Here is a 15,377-nt window from a genome sequence, read left to right as displayed (position 1 = left end):
TCCCTGGTCCACTACAGCAGTGCCAGTCCATGTAAGTCAAGCCAGCCCATCCCAAGTTTAGTCACCAATGTTCCCACTGACATGGACACCAGAGGAAACAGAGCAGGCAAACCAGAGACTCAACCTTGGGCTAGGCAGGCTTCCAGACTCTCCCAGTGCCTCTCTATTCAGGGACCTCTTCTAACACTGAGGGCAAATCCCTACACAACTGGCTCCTTTAGCTCTCCACTGGGTGGCAAGTAGACTATTGAATACCTTAGTGATGTTTATTTTGGCTGAGAATACATAGCCATTAAATATTATAATGGGAATTAAATCAACAAAATTCTATGGTATCTTTATTTGTGTAGAAACTGAAAAAATTTCTGTGAATTTTAGCATGAAATATAGGTAAGGAGCAAATGTGATTTTTAAGGCTTCATTTCAATGGGTCTCTCATACAGAGTAGCCTATTTCAGAACAATTATGTTCCAATACACAGAACATATATTAATACAAGACTTAAGACACCAAATCTTCAGATAGTATTTTCAGCTTTAATGATAATATAAAATTGGAAACGGAGAAGCAAATATAAATAGTAATTAACCAGGCAAAACCCAAAGAAATTTTTACTCATATTTGTAAGGAAAAAGAGGAAGAGACAGAGACATGTAGATGGCTAAGTGAGAAGGAACTAAAAGGGCTACTTTAGTATCTCCTTCATCACACCATGCAGGTCAGGATGAACAGGCCAAGAGCCACCAAATCCACACAGAGCTGAGGAGACAGCTGAGGAGGGGGACAGACGTCAGACACTGTCTGGAAGTGGTTCTGCAGCACCTACAGTACAGCACTGGAGATTCAGTACATGGGACACAAACAAGAACCTGGGACACCTGCACCTCTGGCATGAGTAATCTAATTAGGACAATGTCAGAGAAAAACCTTTTTGCTGAGCATGAACACTTGGGAACCCTTCCCAAGTATGTGCCTGAAATAAGAATATTTTGATCATCCCTGATAAACATAAACCCCCATAAAGCATGGTGACTCAAGAAGGCAGAATAGCTAAGACCGTAGTCTTGAGTTCCTGCCTGCCATTTATTAACCGAAGTCTGGACTTTCCCAAGTCTCAGACTCCTCACTGTAAGGGGGAGGGAACATAAAAAAGCAGCTCAGCACAGGGTCTAGAATCCTGGAACCCCTAACTGAACATTCAGAAGAGAGAAGTCTCAACTTTGGCTTTAACCACTGCTGTAATTTAACAAGATGAACTGAAACCGTGTGGTGACATCTGGCCTGCACTGAAGACTCAGCCCAACAGCAACCAAAGGCAAGCACTTGACAGATGGAGCTCCACTTGGGCTTTTCTTGCTGGTGCAAGGGTGGGCTGGACGTGTCAGAGGGACACAAAATGTGTGTCCGCAAAACTCAGACTGGGCAAAGCAGAATAAGGCAGTTTGCTGTGCGCAAGGCTGTCCTGAGTGTCACTGATTTTGGTTTGCATGTGGATGACAACACACACACCCCTGGTTCTGATGTGGCTGTTCATGCTGGTAAAATGTGGGGACTCATAACCCTCCCAAACAGATCCAACTCAAGTCTCTGATGCACCAGCCTCGTAATTTTGCTATACTTTTTCCTCTTTCAGAGGAAAGCAAGTGGGGTACAAGCTTTCCCCTACTAACTCAAAGATAACCTTACAGCACAAGGTGCCTGAACAGCTGCTGCAATTATTACTGCACTCTCACACATGCAGCATCAAGAGTAACAAACAGTAATGATGAAGAGACACACATACCAGTTCCACGTCAGATGGGACATTCAGTCCTAAAGGAGCAATGAACGGTTCCTCGTTTTCCTCCAAACTTTCAGTCTCAACCTTTTCTGTTAAAAAACAAACAAATAAAACCTTCAGAACAATGTCCCCATCTGAAAAACAAATTAAAGCAAAAAGGGCTGCAGCCATGGAATAAGTGGTAGAGCACTTACCTAGCTCTGGTACCAAAAAAAAAAAGTAACACTGAATTTAGCTCTCAGTGGTATTAGGTACCACAGTGAACGTGTGTGGTGTTTTATTTTAGTGCAAGTTAAACCATAAAATGTCAAGCTGTAAGTTTTATGAGCCCAATTTCCATAAAAACTAGCATGTAAGACAAAGTTTTGAGAACATGGTTTTAGAAAGAAAAGAATAACATACTAAAGAGAGCTTTAAGAGAAAGCATACAAATACTTAGAAGATAAACTAAGTCACACTGATATTCTCAAATTTCAGTAATTATAACTAAGTTTGCTGTCACTCAGTCCAACAGTTATGCTGAGACAACGATTCAGCATCTAGAACAGGGTGGATGATATGAACCACCAGATATTAGGCACTGTCAACTGTGGGTCACAGGGTGTCTCAGCCACTCAACCCTGCTGCTGAAGAACAGACCTGCACCAGACAACACAAAAGAGCATAGCTATGTTCCAATAAAACTTTATTTACAACCGGCCCTGCAGTCATGGCTTGCCCATGCCTAACCCAGAATACTAGGAAGTTAACAGACCTTTCTAAAGTTTGTTGCTAACTACTGAATAAGACATGTTGAGCCCTTTATATTTCAATTCTTCAGCTGTGAAATGTTGACAGTATATATTCCTTCCTTCTGATAAAAAACACAAAGGATATAAGCAGAAATAACGTATGTGATCTAAACACAACAGAACCCCCAAAGGGATAACTTATTCTGGATAAATAAATGGGTGTTTACTTCTTAGATCTGTAATATGTCCATAGCACCTTAACCTCTGAGGGCCAGTTAGTTCAAAAGTGAACGCAGAAAGTAACAAGTTCTTCAACTAGCCTTCGACTTAGTAAGAATAAAACTGCACTCAGAAAGCCTCTCTGTGAGCTCACAAAGCAGCCGTGCAGGGGATTCTTTTGCCCACAAGATGTGAGTGCAATGGGTGGGAAGGCAGAAGGAAAGCCTGCACATGTGCAGTTTGCCCCACACCTGCTGTTCTGATGCCACCACAACAGAGGTAGGGAGGTCCTTCCTGAAGCTGCAGGACAGAAGGATGGACAGTATTTTGTCTTAAAATAAAGCTGCTAAGACATTTCATACTTGTTACTTGAGGAGGAACCAATTAAACCCCAAATAACAGATCAAGTTGGCTCCAATAACAAGTCACTGTAGGGTGTGATCCAGTTTGCTCTTCCAAATATCTGAATGGCTTCCTAAAGTTAAAAGTTCAAACAGGATGTCCTGTATGGAAGAGACCCACATCCTGCATGTGTCAGGCTCACATCTGTGCTGCTGACAACACTAAGCCGCATGTGGGGCTGTCACAATCATCTGTTACCTTACACGAAAGGACATTCCCACTCCACTGTACGAGCTTGGATTTTTTTATAGTACTAGTTTTATATTCAAAGTTCCCAGAGTTAGTCCAAAAAACCACAGATTTAGAACTTTTAATAAGACATTAACAGTCTTGCACTGCTTTCTGAATACCAATGGTAAACTCCACGGATGTCCTTCTACTGGATGATGGCCGTTATTTCAGCTGGGGAGGGATATGAGGAAGTGAGGAAAAGGGGGCATTAATGTATTTCAGCAATGCAAGGGACATTCCTACTCTACTGTATGAGCTTGGATTTTTTTTATAGTACTAGTTTTATATTCAAAGTTCTCAGAGTTAGTCCAAAAAAGCACAGATTTAAAACTTTTAATAAGACATTAACAGTCTTGCACTGCTTTCTGAATACCAATGGTAAACTCCACGGATGTCTTTCTACTGGATGATGGCCGTTATTTCAGCTGGGGAGGGATATGAGGAAGTGAGGAAATGGGGGCATTAATGTATTTCAGCAATGCCTAGCCTCTCAATGCCCCAGGAAGAATCTCTGGAAGTATCTAAGAGCATGATTTCAAGCTGGACCTAAATCAAAGAGGAGTAGGAGGTCACTTGGCTCCAGTGTAAGGAAGATGGGAATCCACTTCTGCCTCCATTAGCAATTCATTTTCTGTTCCTAGCTTCATCCCACTAAAAGGAGCCCCACTAAAGTCAAGGTGATGCTACAGTCAGCATCTGCAGCACCACAGACGTCTCTGCCATCACCTCTCTGTTTGGAAGGCTCCTCCTCCTCCGTCGGCTCTGACGGGTCATAATAGTCACTGCCGTAAGTGAAGCCTACAGCACTGTAGTTCCCATCTTCCGCCAGCGCTTCACTCAATCGCTTGTATTCTTCCTCTTGAACAAAAATGAGATTTTTATTAACGAAAATGGAAGTTTACTGAGAAAAAATTTTACACATTTCTAAAGTTGTAGCTATCAGTAAAGCATATGACACACGTTTTTCAACCTCTTCTTGAGGTGAAAATGTTTCTGAAAACGCACACTTTGTATCTATTGATATGTACTTTTTCGAGTACATGGTTACCCATTGACAGCAGAATACACGTGTTTTATGGAAAATTTCTTCCTGCTGAGAAAATTTTGGGATTAAGAACTATATTAAAGACTGTTAAGGCAAAGACAAGAACACCAATTTTAATTCATACGATACTGTTAAAGAAGAACAGTTAAAGAGTTTGGTTTTTGTTTTTTTCAAATCCCAGTATGCCCTCAAAAGCTGGGAAAATTCTTTGTGGCTCTATATATAAACTATCCTGAGGTCCTCTCAGAACGCAAAGACTCCTGTTTTTCCAATCCACTGGGTACTGTCAAGATAATATCAGAAAGAGTGAGTATAAAAAAATGAATGGGAGTAAATTTTTCAATACTTAAAAACTTTCAAGTTGTGGCTGAAGGAAGTCTTTCTTGAGCAGTACCTTGCCTTGCCTCTTCCTCAAGCAAGTCCGTATGCAAGGCTAAATACCTCTCTTCATCACACAGCGCCTCTATGCGCGCCTCCTCTTCAGACAGCTGGTAGTCTCGGTTCCATGTGGCATACTCAGCATCGTACGCGGAGAGGTCATGCAGGTGACCACGCCCATCGTATCTGTAATGCGAACACGCTGGTCAGCAGATAGAAGTCACCGCCCAGGCTGATGGTGTGTGACACTCTATACACATACTTACCAATTAAAATAAGAAAAATATTAAAACAAATAAATGTACAACTTTTTCAGACATATTTAACGTGGCTAATCATATCTCACCTACTGTTAAACTCAAATTAACTTAACAAATCTAAACTCCTTTCTCCAGCACAATAAAACTTAGAATTAAAGGCAGAAAACCCTCTAAAGTATAAACGGCATTCACCTCCCTAGCAGTTCTTACCATGTATGGTTTGGTCAACCACTCAATGCCACTTGCAAAAAAAAGTAATTTTTTTCTGAAAAGTTAAATATCATAGCTTACATTCACACAAACCGAATACATAAATACCTATCCGTAAGAACCAAACGGTGGAAATTTCCTCGCTTCTTTCTGCTAGTCCCGAACTCTCAGGAGATCTTCACCAAAGAAACTTGCGTCCATTGGAGGTAAAATCTTGGCTAGGCTCGCCCCTAGCCCCTTGGCTGAGGAAATAAGTGCTGGGTTATGTGGCAGAGAGACACACATGCATAGGAACATAGGAACAGTGACATAGACATGCAGTTTAAGGAGGTCCGCCGGAAACAGGGCAAAATCATAAGAAGAGCAGAATTAGCTTTCCTTCTGAACTTTCTATCCCAGGAAATAACACAAATGAAGACACGTCCATGCTTCTCTTGCATGGACCAATAGTTACTTTACTAAATTAATAAGAAGAGTGCTGGCTGCTGTGCTTTTAAAATGAAAGATTCCATGAAGATGCTGTCAGATAATAAATGAGTGAGTTAGTAGGTTTTACTTTAAACACTCAGATTTAGGGTCATAAAAACAATGTAGCACTTGACAAACAAAAGTCTGCTTAACTTATTAATGCTGACTTTTGTAATGGAGACCAAATTAATGCGGGGGAAAAAAAAGGCTTAAAAATTCTAGGGAACCCAAGGCATTGCGTTTATTAAATTTTAAAACTAGTTTCACTTTGACGTAAACCTCCTTAACTTACAAATGTGGATTATTTAAAAACATTACACACGTACATGTGTAACGTTTGTTCCCCACCAGTTTTGGGAGACCTAACTCAAATCAGGTACAGAGTGGCATAGACACTGTAGAAAGAGCTCAGACTTCTTCAGTGCTCACCTATCTTTAATAATACTGGTCGCGATAACACTTTGGAAAGCAAGCCCACTATCTCAGGCAACATCACTGGCTAGACAGTGGTTCAAGGGCACAGCACATCTGAGTGAGCAGAGTGTGGACTGCCAGATCCAGAGCCGATCTGATGTGCAACACTCCCTTCCGGAGTCTGTGTTTCCTATATCTACTCCAAACGGAACCATCAGGGATGGCAAAAGGTCTAGTGATCATTAACGTGTCCATTCTGGCCAGTCTGAGGCCATCCCTACAGTCATGTTCCAGGGCTTTTGCAGATCCAGTTTACTCCTTTCAGACGATGGGCTTCTTTCACTCGGAGAGACTACATTCCACAGCTTAATGGTAGGTCACGGTTAGCACTGCAGTCCAGGCCCCAGAAGCAATGTTGCCCAATGCCGGCTAACCCCCCCCCCCCAAAAATCCCAAAACCCAGGGAAGAGGGGGAGGAAAAGGGGGCTTAAAGAAAGTAATGGACGGGGTGGGGGTTGGGAGCAAACATCCTACACCACGTAGCGTCATCTTTTTCAAATCAGACACCTTTAGAGATCCCCTAGCCGTCCCCTCGGCCCACCAAGGCTGGGCACCCTCAGGGTAATTCCCTAAAGCAGGCATGATTTGAAAAGGAAGCAACACATTGGCAGCCCGGTTCCACCCTTCAGGTTTAGGAAGACAGCGAAACCGGCCCTAAAATCGCTACCCCTGGGGAGCAAGGTCAGGGGTCGCGCGGGGTCAGCTCCGCCCCCGCCCCCTCCCTCCCCCAGCTGGCGATGCTATGGCGGGGAGGGGCTCGCGGGGCGTCAAAGGTTCCGGCTCCCTCGCGGCTTCCACCCGGGGCCTCGGCGTGCGGCGGTTCGGAGGACAAAAGCGCGCTCCCGGGCTCCCTCCCGCAAGCGGGCGGCGAGTGGGGTGGGGTGGGGTGGGGGGGGCAGCGGGGCCCCGCGGCGCGGTCGGGAGCCCCGGTCCGGGGTCCGCGGGGGCAGAGTCGGTCCCTCCGGCGGCAGGCGCGGCGCCAGCTCCAAGCCCAAGCCTTAGGGCGGGTTTCATCGTCCCCTTCCCACGAACGCCGGGGGACGTGGGGCCCCTCCGCCCTCCCCGCCCCGGCCGGGTCCCCGAAACCCCCCTTTCGGTCCTGGCCATCAAAAGTCAACACCAGGCGGAATCGAGCGGGCGAGGGACGGGAGGGTCGGCGGGTAGGGGTTGGAACCGACCTGTCGATGAGGATCTTGGGATCCCCCATCCAGGGGATGAGGTGCTGTCCCTGTTCCTGGGCCAGGGCCCGCTCGTCGTCCCGGAACAGCTTGCAGGCATAGCCGAAAACCAGCAGCTCCACCCGGCTGCCCCCACTGCCTGCGCCGCCGGGCCCGGCCTCCTCCTTCGCGACGCCTTTCCTCTCCGGTTTGGCGCGGCCCCCGCCCGCGCCGTACATGACAGCGTCCCCGGCGTCCGGACCGGTCCTCTACTGAGCCGCGCGACGTCCCCGATGCCTCGCCTGGCCTACCCGCTCAGTCAAAGGCGCCGCATCCCGCCCGCAACCTCAACACCGCCGCCATAGCGGGCCACAAAATGGAGGAAGCGCAACTTCCGGCAGGAGGGACGCACTTCCGGTGAGGGTGGCGGCAGATTCGCCACGCCTCGGGGACTGGTTGAGCCTCTGGAAAAATACATAGACCTTAGGTTTCGCGTTCGCTTGAGTCTCCACGATCGGCATTTCTGTACGAGGGTGACTCTTCGTTTTTACGGCTGTTTTCTAGGGCGGCTGTCGAGAACGTGGCGAAAGTGCGGCGTGGAACCAGGCGCCGACTTCCGCTGTGGCCTGTAGGGCTACTCTGGCGTCCTGGAGGGACCTGGGCGACTCCACCCGCGTCCATCCTGTCACCTGGCGGCGTCAAGCTCTAGGTCAGGAGGGGGTCTTGGCCCACCGCCGCCTGCTTGTGTGTTTTCAAGACTTGCGAGCTGTGCACGCTCGCAGGTGGTGAGATTTGCGGCGCTGGGACCCTGGTGAGGAGGTGACAGGTGGACCCAGTTTTGAGACTGCGCCCAGTTGCGGTGTCAGTTTTGGTGGATGTAGCCTCCTGGGCTGCAGCTTTTTCTCACCTGTGGCTTTCAGGTCCGGGAGTTTCAGGTGAGAGGGTTGGTGGACACAGTGCCAAAGCCCCCAACTTCTTAGGCGTCCATCTTGCAAGCTGGGCAAGCACTCGAGAACGAGCTGCACCACCATTCCTTATTTAGTTGCTTTTAATTTTGAGAGAGGGTCTTGATAGGGATCCCGAGCTGACCTCGAGCTTGCGACCGCCCCGCCTAGCTGGGATCACATAATGTGTGTACACCATCATGCCTGACGTCGATCCCCGAATGTCTGCCCATCACTGAAAAGGAATTCTTGTTTCTGTGCCTAGGATCCCTTTTCCACGAGCCAGTGACATCTTTCTGCTAGTAGGGTTGAAATGAGATGGTGCGTATGAACGTTGCTGTGGTTTGTGTGCCCCCCAGATTTTACGGGTTGGTAACTCGGTTAGTGGTATTGGAGGTAAGACCTTTGAGAGGTGACTGGGCCTGCCCTCACAAATGGATTATTCCTTTTGTAGATTTATGAATTTGTGGGTTACTGACTTACTGAGGGAGTGGGTTTGTTATAATAGTGAACTCTCCCAAGCATGCTGTGATGCCCTCTGCCATATTTGAAGCAGCAAGAAGGACCTCAACATGCTGGCGCCTGACCCTTGGACTTCCCAGGCTCAAGAACTGTGAACTAAATAAACCTCAGGTATGTTGCTATAGCAACAGAAAACACACTAAGACAAATGTTAGCAGTTTTTTGAAAATTGAGCAATAAGCATTTCCTACCAAATGACCTTTGTTCTTCTGGTTTCCCGGTAGGCTCACGCTGCTGTCTATTCGTTTGACAGCCTCCTCACCTACGTTTAACTCAGTTATCCCTTCCTCATTTTAGTTGCATCTTACCACATTGTCTAGAGATTCCCCTCACTAGTTGCTCAAGTGACTCTGCCTGTTTGGTTTTGTAGAATTCAGTACCACTTCTCATTACATCATATGTGCAGCACCCCACTAGGATTAGCTTCAGGAGAACAGGGAATTTTCTGGGTTTGTTGTGTCCCCAGTACCTAGAATAATGCCCAGTACACAGTGGGCCAAATATTGATTGATACTTGTAGAATGAGTGGGCCGGCAGCTAAGCATGGCCTCCCTGTCTACAAGGCTGCCCTGCTGTCATTGAGGAGGATATACCGTGTCTTGGTTGCTGGATAAATTCCATGTAGGATGCCTCTAGACATCTGTGGTCTGTTGGGGTGCTGAGCTTCCTCCATCTTTCCCTTGTGTTCAAGGGGTAGGTTGTTGAAGGGAACAAGGAGGAGGTCATAAGCCAGAAGTTGTCTCTAACTGGAGCTTCTGCATAAGCAAACCAAAACCCAATTCAATACAATCAGTAAAACAAAAGAGAACCAGTCGGAAACTTCCAACTAAGGCCAGGGAGTGTGACTCAGGCTGTAGAGTGCTTACCTAGCAAGTGTGAGGCCTTGAGTTCAAACCCCAGTACTGCCAGAGAGAGAGAGGGAAGGGGAGGAGAGTGAAGAGAAGAGGAAAGGAGAGGAGAGGGGAGGAGAAAGAAAGGGGAAAGGAAAGGAAGAAGAAAGAGCAAAGTCCCAGCTAACCTCTAACTTGGAACATTCTGCTGGATCCCACCCAAATAAGGCAAGCATCTAGCTGTAGTCAGTCAAGTAATTTCTCTGCTTTGTTCTGTGTTGGTTCTGTAAAAACTTGGGGCTCATGTTGCAGAACTGAGCTCTCTGAAGCTTCCAGTTTTGAGTGTTGCTTGATTCATGAATTACTATTTGCTCACATAAACTCTGGTAAACTTACTTTGACGTTTTTCTTTTTTTCACAGTACGCTGGTTTGAACTCAGGGCCTCACACTTGGCTAGGCAGGCATGCTCCACTTAAAGCATACCATCAGCCTTTGTTGTTTTAGCTACTTTTTAGGTAGGGTATCATGCTTTTGCTGGGGGCCAGCCTCAGGCCACAATCCTAACTGTGGCATCCCAACTAGCTGGGATTACAAGTGTGAGCCACTGTGCCTGGTTTAAAGTCTTTCTTTTAACAGTTGTGGTGTCGGAAGTGGGGTCTGAGGTCACCCCCTGCCATGTCAACCCTTGGAAGAATGGATAAACAGGTATACGTACTCATTATGCATGAGAGTTCTCTGGAAATGAGTCTTGGAGTGACTCATTTCTCCAAGATTTTTCTCAAGATTAAGTGTAGAATGTACCAGGAATGCATCACACAGATACAGAAAGGCTGACTAGAATAGCCTGAGCTCTGCACTCTCCCCTAGAAGCTGGATATCCTTTAACATTTCATCTCAGTGACTCATGTGACCCCAAGGTTTATGACCTGGGGCAGGCTGCTTTTTGTGACTTCATATTTGTGGTGCAGTGCACAATCAAGACTCCATCTTTCTGAGCCTTGGCAGAGTGGCTCACAATGAGAGCTAGGCTTCCGCTGTCCTTTTCTGCCTATTTGTAGGTAATAAATGCACATTGTGAAACTTGTTGCCTGAGGATATATCACTGGATTCAGACAAGCTGGCTGTCAGCACACCAAGAACCTTCTTCCACACTGAGCCCTTCATAGTCACTGTTTTCCTGCTGTGCATTTGGAGGTCACCACTGGCAGATACCTGTGTCGAGTTCTATGAATTTGAGCATTTTTGAACTGAATAGTATATGGGAGTCTCAACAGAAACTCTCCTGGGTCCAGTATGAGGCCGCTAGTAACTGGGCTGGGTCCAATAGGAGGCCTCTAGTAGGTAACATGGAGTCAGCCAGATGCTGGTGGTTCGTGCCCATCCTAGCTACTTGGGAAGTTGAGGTTGGGTGAGTTTCATTTCCAGGCCAGCCTCAGACAAATAGTTCATGAGACACCCCCCCCCCATCTCCAAAATAACCAGAGCAAAAACAGACTGGCTGTGTGCCCAAGAAGTAGAGTGTCTGCTTTGCAAGTGTGAAGCCCTGAGTTCAAACAACAATTCCACAAAAGAAAAAAAAAAAGAAGGAATCATGGATTCATCTGGATTCAAGTTGTTCCTCTTCTCTGTGTGAAACTGTCCAATTGATGTGTAGAATTACGGATCTAGTGAAGCTGGGGAAAAACCTGAGTGAACCCTCCAGCAACCCCTTGCTTTTGTCACCAATTGTGGAGTCTCCTAGCTAAGCAGTGGACTCTGTTAGCTTTGCTACAGATAGAACCTCCGATGTGTGGGCCATGATAGTAGTGGTTGCCTATGTTGTTTCTTGGGAAGTTGGAGGTAGCTCAAACCAGTGGAAACCACCAACCCTTCACTTGGGCCTGCACAGGTATCTGATCTTTGATATCAGGAGACCAAACTCCACCCTCAGAGCTGCCATTTTCTGAATAAGTATCCTACAAGGAGACACAAGTTCAATTAGGCACTCGTGTGCCACCATTCCTCACACTTAGACCCCTTCTTTATACCATAAATTGCCCTGGACCCTGTCCTTGGGGGATGCTCCACATTCACACTATTGGCTGCCTTGGGAGTAAATTCTTCTCTGCAAAACAGCATGGTCAGGAAGAGATGGTCACAAGACCTAACTGGTCGGTCCTTTGATCTTGAGACAAATAGGATGAGCTGGTCTTTATCTATCCATGCTGATTCCTGACAACTTTTGCGGGCAGCCATCTAACTCAGCAATCTAGTCAAAGCCCACACTGGATGGGGAAGCTGCCTATCTAGTTAAAATATGCCTCTCTGGCTGAAGGATGGTTTCCAGCCAGTTATTTTGCAGAGCTGTGATATTCAGTTGGTAGGTGTTATTAACTGTGTTTTTCAGCTTACAAGATTTTCAACTTATGATGGCTTTATTGGGCTGTAACCTCATCAAAGGTTGAGAAGCATCTGTGTTCCTTAAATTCTCAGAGGCACTAACCCAAAATTCACATTATCTGGAATGACCGTCAGTAAATAAAAGCTAGTTTAAAATTGTAAACTTAGTGGAAATAGACATGCTTTCAGAGTTGTCAACATTAAATATAAATGCACACGCAATTTCATTCTACTTGGGTTTGCCTCTCAAATAAGCTTCTATTATCCAGTAGATGGTGAAGATTAAAGAAGTATGAGTTCAATTTGAGAACAAACATGCAGGTGTGTTTTATATGGCCAAAATATGATTTTCACAAATCATGGAGTTATTGCCATACAAAAGAACTTTATTTTCTGCACAGTGCTCAAAGAGGGGGGGATAAGGAGAGCAAATGTCACAGGGAGTACACTCAGTAGATGAACCGCAGAGTGAGCTCCATTTCACGCAGAGTCTAGCCACGACAGTCTCATGGATGGAAGCAGGACTCTGAGATTCAGAGTCTGTTTGAAGTCCAGGTGGACTTTTCTACAAGTTTTCAGGAGAGATGTAGAATGTAGTTGAACTTTCTACAAGAAGTTCTTAAGAGAGATGGTGTGGCCCACTCAGCAGACCTGTGGCAACACACAGGGAGAGGTGCAGACTGGTTGCAGAACCTTCAGGCTAGCAGCCCAACTTTAGCGCTTTCAGTGTGTCCACAGAATTATTTGGGTTTCCATATACCCGAGTCCATTGCATGTAATCTGATAAGGTGTGATGTCATGTTCCTGCAGGGACGCGGATTGCACTCCATTTGCATAGCCAATTTTGGAATCGTTTCAAAACTACATAAAGAGGAAGTGCAGTACCTCTTGCTTTGTGGACATCCAGCAAGTGTGAAACAAACACCTGGTGTTCTGCTGAGGTGTGGCTCAGAGGTAGAGTGTTTGCTTAGTATGCACAAGGCTCTGAGTTTGATCCCCAGCATTGCAAAAACCCAACCAACCAAACATTGAATTTAACTTTTCAAAAATTCTTGCTTTTATGATGATCGCCTAACATACATTCAATAAAAAGAGCTACAGAGATGTAACTTGATCATGGCCGTCTTTGTTTTGTGTTATGTCTACTTAAAAACGTTAAAGCTTGAAAAATTTTGAGTTAAACCTACTGTTGTTAAACTTAATGTATTTGTTCTTCCCTTTATCTGGAATGTGGAAGTAGCTCCTTTACTTTTAACCCTCTTTGATCCTAATTCAATTCAGTGGCTTAAGGTTTGTGAGTTAAACACTAGAATTTTCAGGTACCCGACTCACAATTTTGTTGTTTGTATAATTATACTTGAGATTCATACATAGAAAGGATATGGCTACCTTTTGTTAAATCTGTACTTTCTAAATATGAAAAAATGGATATAAATAAATTTTTGTGTAATCTGCTTGAAATGTGAGTTTTATTTGCTTAATATGAGGGCTATGCCCTTTTCTCTTAAGTGCCTTGGGAAGCTGTTTTTGTTAAATACCAACAGTTAAGTCCGTTCTCTGGAACTAGGTACAAATTAGGTTTTATGTTCTACTTAATGATTTTTAAATACACTGAACTATTTAAAAAAATAGTTCTCCAAATCTATTTGGTATATCACACCCTGAGAGTTTTGCTAAGTTAATTTGAATAGTGAGTATTTATTGGCTATCTAGATCATTTGCACATAAGATAGCATACTGAAGCACTGGCTGTCAAACGTAAGTTACCCACTTTGGGCTTTTTATCACAGAAGATCTGAAGACATCTGGGGTCTGTCAGCAAGCATGTCCTGGCCACATTGAAAGATTGTGCTATGGGAAAGCACATGGTTGTAAACAGTAGAGATACAGAGTTAAGAATCTGAATTAATACATGGTAATTAAGACTGCAGATAATAGCTGGGCGTGGTGACTCACAACTGTAATCCCAGCTACTTGGGAGGCAGAAATTTGGAGGATTGAGTTTCTGGGGAGCCCTGGTGGAAAAGTTTATGAGGCCCCATTTGAACCAGTAGCTGGGTATGGTGGTGTGCTTTTGTCATCTTCGCTACACAGGAAGCGTAAACAGGAGGACTGTGGTCCAGTCGGCACCAGGCACAAACACGAGGCACTATTCAAAAAATAAATAAGCTGGGTGCCAGTGGCTCGTGCCTGTAATCCTAGCTATTTTGAGGCAGAGATCAGGAGGATTGCGGTTTGAAGTTACCCCCGGGCAAATAGTTTGTGAGACCCTGTCTTGAAAATACCCAGCACAAAACAGCTGGTGGAGTGGCTCAAGTGGTAAGAGTGCCTGCCTAGCAAGTGTGAGGCCTCAAGCCTGAGTTCAAACTCTATAAAACAAAAAAAACCTAAAGCCAAAAAAGGGCTGGGAGTGTGGCTCAAGGGGTAGAGCACCTGCCTAGCAATCGCAAAGCCCTGAACTCAAAACCCAGTACTGCAAAACAAACAAAAAAACACCCTATGGATAGTAGGGGAAACAGTCTGTATGCAGGGAAGGAAAGGTGGTTTGTAAGGAAAGCTGGAAGGTAAGACGGATGTGCTTTCGTGAAGGGAAACAGTAAGTTTTCCCGCCAAGGTGGATGACCGGTTGTTTCACGCTGGGAGAAAGGAATGGTATGGGAGACTGATTGGATGTAAGAAGTTGTAGAATGTTCATCTCATAAAAGGAATTTCATGTGTGGTCCAGCTGGCTAAGCTCTCAGTGGATCTATTTGAAAGATGAGCCTTAATGTCAAAATTATATTGGTACAAAGCTTGCTTGGAGACTGCTTTTGGACTGCTTTTGATAAGATTATGAAAGATTTTTCTTTATCTTCTAAGTAACTCACATAGGAAACAAAAATTCCATGTTTTATCAGAACAGGGTCCCAAGCTTCATATGACTTGGTTGTTGATTATTTAAGAAACTAAGTCTTTGTTAAAACACCTCAGTCTTTCTCTAAAAGTGTGGCTCCCGGCCCTCACCCTGTATACCATGCTGCTTGGTGACTTGTTTCATAGTGACTGGTGTTTTGACCAAGTGTCTTAAATATTTGGTGATGCTGACAAGCCTCCCCAGCAGGTTCTAAGTGAAGTCTTCTTGATCTGTCAGAGATAACTTAGGATGTTTCCAGGAGCCCCTGTGTATTGCAAAAGAATTTCTTCCCTTTCCTTATACAAAGCAATGGTAATTAGGCTTATTCGATGTGTTAAATTTGCATGGGAGGCATTGTCAAGTTAGAAAGATGTCGAGATTTCTTTGAGTTATATGTTAGAGTCCCAGAAATTGTGCAAAGTTCCCAAAATGTAAGTTTTGGTATATTATCAG

General features: G+C 45.1%; 1 protein-coding gene and 1 long non-coding RNA gene across 14 annotated transcripts in view; one reads left to right on the top strand and one right to left on the bottom strand.

The window, feature by feature from the left end:
- Sfswap (splicing factor SWAP) overlaps positions 1 to 7,594 on the bottom strand; it is a 71,621-nt gene extending 64,027 nt beyond the window's left edge. For 6 of the 8 annotated variants that reach the window (XM_020181231.2, XM_020181233.2, XM_020181232.2 and 3 more), the window contains exons 1-4: positions 7,377 to 7,594; positions 4,803 to 4,972; positions 4,090 to 4,221; positions 1,784 to 1,869 (exon numbers count right to left, since the gene is read on the bottom strand). In XM_020181231.2, the coding sequence (XP_020036820.1) occupies positions 1,784 to 1,869; positions 4,090 to 4,221; positions 4,803 to 4,972; positions 7,377 to 7,594 (606 nt within the window). Of the gene's footprint in view, positions 1 to 1,783; positions 1,870 to 4,089; positions 4,222 to 4,802; positions 6,861 to 7,376 lie in introns of those variants that run through there. The other 2 variants (XM_074060684.1, XM_020181237.2) reach the window with 2 other exon arrangements.
- A 47-nt stretch (positions 7,595 to 7,641) lies between these two features.
- LOC109697551 (uncharacterized) lies at positions 7,642 to 13,492 on the top strand. 6 transcript variants are annotated; one of them, XR_012443433.1, is made up of 5 exons: positions 7,642 to 7,772; positions 7,920 to 8,290; positions 8,565 to 8,620; positions 8,808 to 8,932; positions 10,073 to 13,492. It is a non-coding gene; the product is annotated as an uncharacterized lncRNA (long non-coding RNA). The 6 variants fall into 6 exon arrangements; XR_012443429.1 differs by having other exon boundaries at positions 8,565 to 8,695; XR_012443432.1 differs by having other exon boundaries at positions 8,565 to 8,932; positions 10,073 to 10,357; positions 12,842 to 13,492.
- Positions 13,493 to 15,377: the final 1,885 nt, after the last annotated feature.

This window comes from Castor canadensis, chromosome 18 (genome assembly GCF_047511655.1).
Source record: "Castor canadensis chromosome 18, mCasCan1.hap1v2, whole genome shotgun sequence".
In the NCBI taxonomy this organism is placed as follows: Eukaryota; Metazoa; Chordata; class Mammalia; order Rodentia; family Castoridae; genus Castor; species Castor canadensis.
Note: the sequence above shows the minus strand (reverse complement) of the source record. Positions and strands in the feature narration are given on the sequence as shown.